General features: G+C 38.3%; 1 protein-coding gene across 1 annotated transcript; it reads left to right on the forward strand.

Annotated features, from left to right (window-relative positions):
* LOC140228873 (neuronal acetylcholine receptor subunit alpha-6-like) lies at positions 1–11,468 on the forward strand. Its single transcript, XM_072309142.1, has 7 exons — positions 1–43; positions 817–968; positions 2,139–2,183; positions 8,036–8,145; positions 8,943–9,150; positions 9,802–10,159; positions 10,637–11,468. The coding sequence occupies exons 1-7, from the start codon at positions 1–3 to the stop codon at positions 11,263–11,265; spliced, it is 1,545 nt and encodes a 514-aa protein (XP_072165243.1). The 3' UTR covers positions 11,266–11,468.
* Positions 11,469–12,507: the final 1,039 nt, after the last annotated feature.

Consider the following 12,507-nt stretch of genomic DNA (forward strand, 5'->3'; position numbering starts at 1 on the left):
ATGGCTGCAAACCGGCGCACCCTTTTTCTATGTATGTTTACAGGTGAGATCTTAGAACTTTATGCTCAGGGACATTTGAAATTATAACGAAACAGTCTCTCAAAGTATGTAAAATTATTTTTTACGTTCAGTGCATATTACATGTGCGCATGATAGCTACATATACCTCCACATTTTTTCTCCGTGCATCTGATTCTATATACCCTGTCACATACTGATTTGGGAGGGGGTTGTTCTATATAGATGGATGAATACTTATTTTGAAAGCTTAGTAATTTCTGTTAAAAGATCGAATAGTGCACGGCTAAGACAATATATCTACCACTCATGAATATCTCGACCTCGCTACATAACACACTGCTTACAGGGGTTACAAGTAGAACCGGTGACGGAGGTAGGGCCCCTGACTTAGTGCAACGACTTTTGTTAAATACGACACCATTTACAAAATCTCTTATGAAAAGATATACAATAGCTTATAAAAGGCTATATAGTGAGGGTGAAACCAGGGGAAAATACAAGTAAAATAGAAAGAAAACACACACACACATACACACACACACGCTTGCCATCAGCTGAAGATGTAGAACTACTGTAGGGGAAAACATAAAATACCGGTGGTAATGCTCAAGAACAAAATGAAAGCCGGCCAGGAGTACAAAGTTCTCTAAAAGTACTCTATACGCACCAATAAGGTAGACGTAGCTGGTCACATTGAACACTGTGAAGATGTCCGTTTTGATTTGTTGTAGTGTGAGATCACAGGTTATTAAAGGGCCTACTTGTGTTTTTTTGTTTTTTTTTTTCATCTCCAAGCTTTCGTCTACTTCAGAGGGGTAAGCGGTGACACCCGGTCCATCCTCAACCACATACTTCGGGGCTACAATCGGGACAACCGACCGGTGGTGAACGAGAGCCTACCTGTCCAAGTGTTTCATGAGATTGTGCCGTTCCACATCATAAGCTTTGTGAGTGGAGTATCACTGTTACAGCTTTCTGAATCATCAGCTTCGTCAGTTGAGAATTCTTAAAGAGTTTGCGTCTTCAACTTTGTAAAGGCGGATATCTTTTAAATTGTTTTCTTTTAAATATTTTCAAGCTCTGAAGCGCAATTATTTTATCTAAATATTGTTTCTGTATTACGAACTTTTGGAGAATTCTAATTAATTTTACTGATTAACAGCATTTTGCATGACCCGCTTCATAACTTCAATATTGCGTCATTTTTGCAGATGTCAGGTGAATTAGTGTCAGGCCAGTTATAAAATCATAATGAGATTTTTCCACTTTCAGTACGTGAGTAGAGTGGTCTAATAACTTTCCACGTTATACACCACCTGTACATGAGTAGTATTTCTGACAGCTTTTCATCTAACTCTTTATCAACTGAAGATTCCGTACATTATAAAGGTCTATTGTTCCCTAGAAGGTACAGCAACGTTGCTCCCATTTTGACAACTTTCTAAACTATGCAAAATAGCTCATAACATGTCTATTTTTGTCTACTATAAGTTATCTTTATTATTAAGGTCTATTAGGACTTTGAGGTTTATGATTCATCATAGTCTCTCAGTTTTTAAACATGTCATGCTGCGAAAATACACCTCTGAAAGTGCACTAAGTATCTCTCACTCGCTCGTCTCAGTCTGATCTCCAATGAGGACAGAGGGAAAGGGGAGAGACCTGACTTAATAATGAATGCCACAACCTGGTTGGAGTCTGGCATCTTTAAATGCCTACAGGCTAAACAATGACACGCATTTTAAACAAACTCTCGGGACAAAATAATCCCAGATGTATCATAGATTGATCAATACACTAAACCATGCGTATTTTATAGATCGGAATTAGTCTTCAAACCGAATCACGCGTTATCAAAATAACATGACAACTGATAGAACAGTTTCATATCGAAAATGCGGAAGCTCCTTGGTCCTCACAACCATTATATTATATTTTGAATTCCGGCTAGTGTGTTATGTTTGTTTGTTTGGTTGGTTGGTTTTGCGCACTTATTTTTCTATTTAAATTTGGAAAAGTATGGAGATTATTGGTCGTCTGGATTGTTCTTGGTTCCACCTCGTCACCCCCCCCCCTTTTGTTTATTTTTTTTTCTTTTGTGGTGCTTACTCGATCAGGAAGAGGTTCTTCAGAAGCTGAAAATCTCCATCTGGATAAGAGAGGTAAACACGCTTTTCTTCGATAACACGTAATAGTTTTCTGTCATGTTTTCATCTACATTGGAATATTGTGCGGTAAACTTCAATCCATTAAGTCTCATATATTTAGTGACTTGTATTTGGTTGGTCATCCATTGTTCATATCGCTGTGTAAAGCTTTTTTTTTCTCTACAAAGTATTTCTACTTTCGCTTCATTCTTTTTATTTCCTATCGTTTTGTTGTTTTTGTTATTGATATATTACTGTTTATTAGCGGGAAATAATCGAGTAGATTGCAGAAAAATTGTTTATATTAATTCTTTTTTTTTTAAGTAAAGTGGCATCAAAACATTATATACCTTAAGTAAACACTTATACCACAGTCGGTTCTTTACCACAGTCGGTTCTTTATTGTATAGCGTAAGACGAAAAGAACAGGATGATAAAACATTCAAGACCATTAATACACACGCAATCATCTTTATGATGAACCTTTTGTATTTTCAATTTCGTCAGCGTCTTTGCCGAAAAGTTCCATTCTTCTTTTGAAGAAATAAACAGAGCTAAAATGACAAGATGACGCAAAAAAAAAAAAAAATCTGAGAGAGAGAGAAATACATACATTTTCGTGACCTTTCAAAGAGGCACAATGGAATTTGCAGATGGATTGTAATATTCTTATAGTCAATAGATAAATCCTGACATGCGCGGCGTCGGATGCGATCTAGCTCTAATCCTAATCCAATTGTCGCTTTCACGATATTGACAACATCAATCTTTGAGTCGTGATCAAGCATAAAACGCGAACCTCAGTGAAACAGCTTGGTTGGTGACGGTCTCTATTTACTTTGTTGTCCCACGTGATACGGTATGCTGGTTAAATCGGACAGGATTAACTATAAGCGACCAAATCAACATAGTCAGAGATATATTGTCAATAAGTATAATAGCGACTAAATCACCATAATCAGGTATATACTGTCAATAAGTAAAATATATTACTTGTTTATTAGAGAGCTAGTGTCCTGTGCTTGTGGGCTCACATTATTGCATAATATATTTTCATACAACAGGCAATAGCTTATCCAGTTGTAATACACATCTCGTTTAGACATCCAATAATCTGATCGTTAATGTCTTTCACATAGATGCTTGGAGTGCTACGACTAATCATCATCATCTTCGATAGGTAGAAGCTATTATAGCCTTGCCTCCGAGCCTATAACATCATTTCTTTTTATGAAGAACACGAAACTCTGAATGTTGAACTTCAACTTTGAACTTGAACCTGAAGAGTTTAAGCTATTAATTGACACTGTCAGGTGGTTGAAACGTCGATTCACATACAACAAAACACGAATAAGTTATTCCACTTGTCTGACTTCACTTACACACCTTCCATACATACAAATTTCGTGTGGAAAAAAAAAAATCTCCATGTGAGGTAAAGTTACCGTCGACCAACGTTCTACGAAGATAGCTTTTCTGTGCATTAATGTTATTGTCTCGCAGGTGACACCAATACGTGAACGTCCGTCATGAATTAGGTCATCATTCAACTGTGCCGCTGTCGATTTTGTAATATCACCGGAAATCGGGACGAGCGGTGAAAATACTTCATTTCATGTATCATACAAACGCTTTCAGTTCTTGCAAAAGTCAAAGTTTTGTCAAGACTAAAAGCCTTCTTGATTTCTCTTCTATCTTCTTCTAGCTTTTTATTTCTATTTTATTTTTTATCATTATTTTTTTTTATTCATAACATAATTATTATTCATCGATATCTTTATCCGTCCATCTATCTTTCATCATTCAATTAGTGTTCTGTGTTCATAGGTATGTCAAGATAATTGCAGTAATGTGATACTAATATGAAGTTTAGCGCTAAAAATCATGTTGATGTATCGTGGCAAATTGCATGTTTGGGTTGAATTGACTAATGTTAGATGTTATGCACAAGCCCATGTCTTTTATTTGGCTACAAACCTTTTTCTTTTTCTTTTTTTTTTGGGGGGGGGGAGGGGCCGATGATATACATGATAAGAGTGAGTCATTGAAAACACGAAATTCCACATGAGCTGGAAAGCCGAAAAGATTTCCATCTTAGCTAGATCGTGCAGACCGTTTGAAGCTTTTCGTTATTTGCAATGCGCCGAAATGGGCTAGGAACAAGGCAGTACGTAAACAGAAATCCATTACTCGCTATCTGCATAAAACGGATGGAGTCCAGTTTAAATATTGACCGTCTCAATTTTTGTGTACACCTCGCCGTAATTCTATGAGGTGTTTTTCCCCCTTTTTTTATTATGTATATACATTGTTGTTTAAGTTCTCCTTTGTCTCTTGCTTTTCTCGTTACGAGTGCATTTTTCGTCGTTTCTTTATTTAGTTTCTCCGAAAGAAACACTTCGTTCCCTATCGTCCCCCTCTATGAAAGTCGTTTAGAGTTTTGATATTTTTATTTGAAGAACATTTTGTGATATCTATCCAACGGTAATAATGCATAGGGGATGCAGCTCTTGTTTAAGTACAAGTGATGTCAATGCCATAGATCAATTCCGGCTTCTCGTATTTGCATTTCCCTGGGAAATAGCGAAATCATTCTTTGGGTTCTGAAAGCAGAAGGCGGCAAAAGAAAAACCTACTTTGCATTTTGTTCTGGGATACGCTCTTCCATGATGGATGCGAGCGCATGGCAGGCCGTTTTAATCCTATTTCTTTAATCAAGAATTCATTCCTTGATATTAAGAATTCGACTTCTTGATATCAAGAATTCTATTTCTTGATATCAAGAATTCTATTTCTTGATATCAAGAATTCTATTTCTTGATATCAAGAATTCATTTCTTGATATCAAGAATTGCCATTGGTTAACAACACAAAAATCATTTCTTGATCTCAAGAATTCGACTTCTTGATATCAAAAATTCGATTTCTTGATATCAAGAATTCATTTCTTGATATCAAGAAGTCGAATTCTTAATATCAAGAAAAGATTTTGTGTTATAACTAATGGCAATTCTCGATATCAAGAAATTGAATTCTTGATATCAAGAAGTCGATTTCTTGATATCAAGAATTCATTTCTTGACATCAAGAATTCGACTTCTTGATATCAAGAATTCGATATCTGGATATCAAGAAATGAATTCTTGATATCAAAAAGTCAAATTCTTGATATCAAGAAATCGACTTCTTGATATCAAGAATTGCCATTACTTAACAACACAAAATCTTTTCTAGATATCAAGAAAACGACTTCTTGATATCAAGAAATAAATTCGTGATATTAAGAAATCGACTTCTTGATACCAAAGATTCATTTTTTATATCAAGAAATCGAATTCTTAATATCACGAATTCAATTCTTGATATCAAGAATTCGATTTCTTGATATCAAGAAGTCGAATTCTTGATATCAAGAAGTGAATTCTTGATATCAAGAAGTCGAATTCTTGATATCAAGAAACGAATTCTTTATATCAAGAAATAGGATTAAATGTTAAAACGGCTTGCCATACTAGCGAAAACTATAGAGGCGTTCATCATCAAAACACTGACCTGATTTCGAGGTTGTATTATACGTCTGAAATTTACAAATTCTAAACTTTCTCTCTAAAAACAAAATGCGTCAAAATTTTTGCGTCGAAATTTCGGTATACTATGCAGAAGAAAAAATAATGGCTTACAATATACGCTTTTCCATCTTCGTTCCTTTCAGTGGATAAGTACTACGGGCTGTCATATAGAGAAGTGATTCGTTATCTTCATATCACTATACACGATAAGTGACAAAAGCACTACTTTTGATCATTATTTTAATTATTTATTTATCCATTTGGCAGTTCGCTGACTTCTGCATTGATCAATGATGTTTTTGGTGCCCTTCTTTACACAGTAACTGTGTAGATCTCTTAAAAAGAGCCGTTTGAAATGAAAAAAAAAAGTGCACATCAGTTACTTGTATGGAATTGTCGTTTTCAGACACACAACTGTCATGATGATGAAGTTAATTTTGATAGAGAAAGCATTTCCAGACTGGTGATGAGCTAAGTGTGAACGTTTTCCTCTTCTCCGAGTACCTCCGTCGCTAAAAAAAGTTTGCCATTGCATTTAATCCTCTTAAATCCATGACCAGACCAGTAACCTGTAGGCCCACATCGCCGATTAATCAAGTCCAGTTATACTCTCCTCTAATGTTGTTATGTTTATAGTATTACGTCATTTTTTTTTATTTACAGAGATGTCGCGTTTATTTTCTATTCCCTACTTCAATATTTTGGTCTCTTCACCATACGATTGTCTTGTCATGTACACAGTGTGTGTGTGTGTGTGTGTGTGTGTGTGTGTGTGTGTGTGTGTGTGTGGCAAAGAGCTGAGGAGAAAAAACTCTTTGGTGTGCGGGCGTATACGTGTGTGTACGTGTGTGTGCGAGCGCGTGCGTGCGGCTAGCGCTTCGATGTATATCTTTGGTGCCTGTATTTATTTTTTTATCATACCCATTAACTATGAATAACAAATGGAACGGTTCAATGAATTTACATTATCATTACTCTGTGTTATACTATAGTAATGCATCCGTCATATAGTTGTATCTATCCTTCGATTGATCTCGCTGTATTCGTCATCGGCATCTCTTGTCAATGTCCGTCCAGATATATCTTTCATCTCTCTCCCGCTATAATAAATATATATCTCTCCCTCTGTATTTTTATGTCTCCCCTCTCTTCTTATTCGTCGTATATCTCACCTTCGTTCATATCTATCTGCTCGTAAACACATGAGATGAAAAAAAAATGCATGCCGTGGCCTGCAATTGATACGTTTCTCACAGAGGGTGTGTGTGAGCGTTGTTAAAACGAATTATCAAACGCGGTATTAATGCACACAGTGAATGACACGGTATTGTACACAAACAGACTATCCAGGGTGGCTGCCTCGATGCATTTTGTGCGTGACAAAGACACTCAAATTATGATTACCGTAGTCAGGGGAAAATATCAAAATATGCGCCGACACAAAAATTCGAGGAAATATTTTCCTGCGTATCATCAGGACTTCATGCTGTCCATTATCCGCGGATTGCAGACCAATCGAGGAAATCTTCCAGAGGAACTCAGAAACTAATAAGTGTCACGCCATCAAAAGACACGTATTTCTCATCGCGTCATCAGGAAATCTAGTCCGATTGGAAGACAATTCAAAGAGTTCGTTTTCACAGGGGCTCGAATCTCTTAATTTTGGTGTTTTGATGTATTCCCTTCTAAGTGCCATTATGTTTGATGATTTTGTTTTCTTTCTTTTTCTTTCTTTCTTTCTATTCTAGCGAAAATGCATATCCGTTTTTACTCGGTGAAGTACGTATCTAAAAGAAAATTAATGGATTAGAAGTTATGATTTTGCTTTCTTCCGGGAAAAAAATGGAACTGGAACGAAGCAATTTAAGTTTTGACGTGTTCTCTACTTGTAAACGTAATAATTTGCTCTTAATGGTGAGAGTCGATAAACTTATGACTTACAAGCAGCTTCGTGCCACAACAAACCTTCATCCTTTAGGCCTATCTATCCCTCAAAATTAGAGAAAGTATAATGTTTTAGATAATGCGGCAGATGACGTAACACCTTACGTAGGCCTCTCAGTTACAGTGTATTGCGGGTTCATGGTGGTGAAGTTAGGAGGAGGTAGGGAAAACGCTTACGCCAGACAATCGCACGTCGCCATTTTGTTGTTCTGGTTATTTATTTGTTTGTTTGTTTGTTTGTTTGTTTGTTTGCTTCCTTGTTTGTTCTAGGGGAGGCGAGTATAAAGTGAAGCTCGGGTTCATTAACATTAATTTGCTGAAACAGTTCATTTCACTCCGATTTCTTGATGACAGGGTTGGTTTGATGAGTTCCTGACCTGGGACCCGGCAGAATTTAACGGCACGAAGGATGTTCGCATTTTCGTGGATAGATTGTGGCAGCCCGATATTCTCCTGTATGAGAAGTGAGTTACATAAAACAGCAGCAGGAATATTGGTTGTAATGATTGTCTGTTATTAGAAATGATGATATGTATAATATAATGTCACATCAAAATAAAAAAAAAATGTTCTGAACAGTGATATAAAAGTACGATATTTTTTCTACTATACGCCATTATAAGATACATAATATCGGCAATTTGCATAATGATAGCAGTATACTACTCTGAAAAAAAAAAAAGGCTTGCTATGTTGAAATATCATTACGACGAAATATTCTATTTCATTGAGAACATTTGGACTTCTGGATCTATGAAATACCAAGAGAACATATTCTTACACGTGATTTCAGAATACGTGTGTATGATTTTTGTAAATAAAATCATTCTGAGGAAAGGGTACTAAAAAAGCCAATCATGTTCCAAAACTCTGGTCTGCACTTCTACTAACACGTTATTCATTCGTCTTTACGTAAAACGCTTGCGTTGCAGTCAGTGTGCATGCGATCAAGCATATTGACGGACAGCGCAAAATATCAAATGGCAAGGATCTATTTCTAGGTGTCATATAAAACAAATAACGATTTTTTTTTCATTCGCGCAATGGACATATTTCATTCGGAGAAAGATGAAATTATTGATCCATTCAACGAGGCGAAGCGGAGTTGAATTGATCATTTCATCGAAATGTTCTGTCCACTGCATCATCGCATAAACATTCATTATTTGTATAATAGTTTTCATGTTTCCCAGTGAACACACTTTAAACTTTTATTCTGACGATGCTTCTTTCCTTTGTAACATTTTCGTTGTATTCGACATGTATGGCGTCGCGCATGCAGTGTGGACGAAGCCTTGCTGTACAACACGGAGAAAACGTACCAGGCGCACGTGTTCCACAACGGGAGGGTGCAGTACAACGTGCCAGGGGTGGTTCACGTCTACTGCCGGGTCGACCTGACGTCATATCCGTTTGACACCCAGCGCTGCAAACTCAAGTACAGCTCATGGACTTTCAGCATAGCTCACGTAATAACAAATTACTATGAATGTCATTCACTCTACCTCCTTCCACTAGAACCAAATGGAAAGACAAACAAACCAACAGGCAGCGCAGTTTGCAGTCAAGATGCACTGAATGTAGTGGCCATGGAAATTATCATTTCAATTCCAACAGCTGATATTTTGTTGGCTGCTTTGCCACTGGTCTAGTGACAGCAATATTATAATCTTGGGTGTTTCACGAAGAATTTAAGTCGAACCCAGGTTTTGACTTCAAAATATTCTAACTTTCATAGGAATGAAAATTTCGGAGACTTTTTCATACAGGCATTAATTAACGAAATAAAGCAAGGGACAAAGGTTTTTTTTTTGTCAAGTTTTAAAGTAATTTGAAGTGGATTATGAAAGTATTAGATAAAACTGAAAAGAGAAACCAGCAGCATACCATGCTTTTAAGTCGATCTTAACTTTTAAGTTCGACTTAAATTCTTCGCGCCCCCACTCTCCGTATTTGTTTTAAAATGCTTGATAAAATCGGGAACCAGGCCGATGGAAAAGTCAAACACTGATTTTGAAGGGTGCAAGTCTGATAAAGTCGGAAAGGGGGCGATGAAGGTTTTTGATACTGAAATCATTATTATTTTGTTCTGCTTTTGTATCATGTGTTTACTAATACAGATAAACCTGTCGATCGCCGTCTCGTCGAGCCAGCAGCAGGAGTTCCAGACCGGCGGCGAGTGGGAGCTCCTCCGCATGGACACCGTGCGGAACTCCAGGAAGTACAGCTGCTGCGAGGAGGAATTTCCCGACATCACGTACACTCTGGTGCTGCGCCGAAAGCCGTACTTCTACGTCACCAACATCATCGTCCCGCACATCCTCCTGTCCGGCTTGTCCCTGCTCGTATTCTACCTGCCACCGGAGTCGGGCGAGAAGATCACCCTGAGCGTGACCACGCTGCTCTCCCTGATCGTCTTTAACCAGCTCGTCCTCGACACCATCCCGGCGACTTCGGACGATTCCTTCCCAATCATAGGTCGGTATCATGTCGGTTAGTAAAATCGACGGGGATGGCGGGGGAGGCAAAATGACCGAAGTTGTTGTCGATATGTCTTTTCATATTTATTAGGAAATGCCGGGCAATTTAGATATCATAATAAAGGACATAGATTTGGCACGTTAAAGGCCGACTGTGACGTAACAGTAAATGTCGGCTTATAGTCCGATGTCCACGTTACATTTAAATATTTTCTTGAAAAAAAATCATGTAACAAATTCATCATGAGAGTCTATCGCTTTTTCGATGGTTTATCCTCCTGTATTTCACATTTCCGGCATTGTTAGATTTCATTGTCTATCTCAGACACTTCTGGTTTTCATACATTGTACTTTCATCCCTAAAAATGATGCATCTACCATCGTAATTTTTTATTTAATGTTCAGACATCTGGAATCATGCTGATCTGGATTCTATATTAGTATACTTCGCATTCTTCTGCTTTTGTCCATTCAGGCAAATATTTCATTGTGATGGTGTCCATCGTGGCGCTGACAGTGGCCGCATCAGTGATAGTCCTTTGGACCTACTACCAGTACAGCACGGGCCTCCCCATGCGACCATACATGCACTTCGTCATCTTTCGGCTCCTCGCCCCTATGGTTGGCAAGAAGCGAGTAGAAGCCGATGTTGCTCCACACCATCCACAGACAACGCCCGGCAACAAACAAGATGCAGTCAAAGGCGCGTCTGCACGCAGCAGTGGCATGACTTCTTCCTTCCACAAGGGCCTCCACTACCTGAGTCAGGCGCTGGCTTACGACAACTCTCGAGGGTTGTCGATCATCGACGAGATGTGGTTCGACGGCGGACGAACCGAGTCCGAAACGACACCGGAAATGACCGAGTTGGGCCCCGAGAACACGTCGTGCATGTCGATACGAATGGAGCGCAACATCCGAGAGCTGTCCTCCAGCCTCGGCTATTTGACGCGGCTGAAGCAGGGGAAGGAGAGAGAGCGGCAGTTCTCCAAGGATTGGAAAGAGGCAGCGGTCATCCTGGACCACGCCTTCTTCTGGTTCTTCACTTTCGTCATCATCCTCATGCCAACGGTTTTCCTCTTGATCGCCACCCAAGTCATCTAGAGTACCAAAGTGTGATGTCGTAGCCATTCATCGCCATGGAAACTGGTTCCAGACAACCCCAGTTGGCCCCGAGTGTTTAAGTGCGCACCTGGTTCCAACTCAGCTTATACAAGTACTAGCAACAAAAGACTGTGACAACATCATTTCGGTCCTCTACAGAATGTCACGTGGTATACATACCTGCCAATAGTTTGAAGTATTTGTTGAACATCTTTCCTTTTGACAAAATCCTGTTTGCTGTACGCTCTCATCTTTCTCATTGTAGATATCATGGTGTGAATCAGAAGTCAACAATCTGAGTGAAACCGATTAAAGGAAAACAAAGCCCCGATATCAATGGAGATCGAGTGAAAGCAGCAATATTAGTAGAACACTTCAAGTGAAAGTTTGAGGAAAATCAGACAATCGATTCAAAAGTTATGATTTATTAAAGTTTCAGTGCCACCATTGCTGGATAAGAAGACGACAACAAAGTTCATAACGTCATTTTAAAGATAATATAAGGAGAATTTTTCAAGAAAAGAACACAATCCATCGCCTTGTTACAGACATAAGTAAGGGTAATAATATTCCCCCTGCTTTTTTCTTTGAAAGAGGTAATGTCAAGTGTTCTTTCATTTTAATATGACAGAAAAGTGTAAATATGTTGAATTTTCTTGATACTTCCTGTTGTCCATAATGATGCCATGAAGTGTAGCAGTCTCCTTATCCACCGAAACTTTAAAATGTATAACTTTTGAATCAATCACCCGATTTTCCTCAAATCTCACTCATGTGTGCTACTAATAGCGCTGCTTACACTCAATCCACATTTACATACTGTATTTTTGGTTTCGTTTTGGTTTGGTTTCAATGAAGATACCACAATATAATGCGTACAGGACTGAACGCCACGCCTCCGAACTCTGTGGTTGTAGTCCGTGTGATTCTAAGCTGGTCATGCAAAACAAACATTCTGATCTACTGTTAATTCTATTCCATGTGATAAAACTCAGATGTTTAGCAACCACTGATATTCGTACTTTTCACCACCGACTATAATAGTACCAAAGTGTAATGTCTTAGCTATTCATCGCCATGGAAACTGGTGCAAAACAACTTCACCTGGCCCGAATATCTGTACACACTATTGTTGCTAATCATTCCTGCACCTGGTTCCAACCCAGGCTAGAACAAAAGACTGTGATATCATCGATTCGGAATTCTATACAGGTGCGTCTGTGAATGACAAAGTATTTGTTG

Source organism: Diadema setosum, chromosome 5, assembly GCF_964275005.1.
Source record: "Diadema setosum chromosome 5, eeDiaSeto1, whole genome shotgun sequence".
Classification (NCBI taxonomy): domain Eukaryota; kingdom Metazoa; phylum Echinodermata; class Echinoidea; order Diadematoida; family Diadematidae; genus Diadema; species Diadema setosum.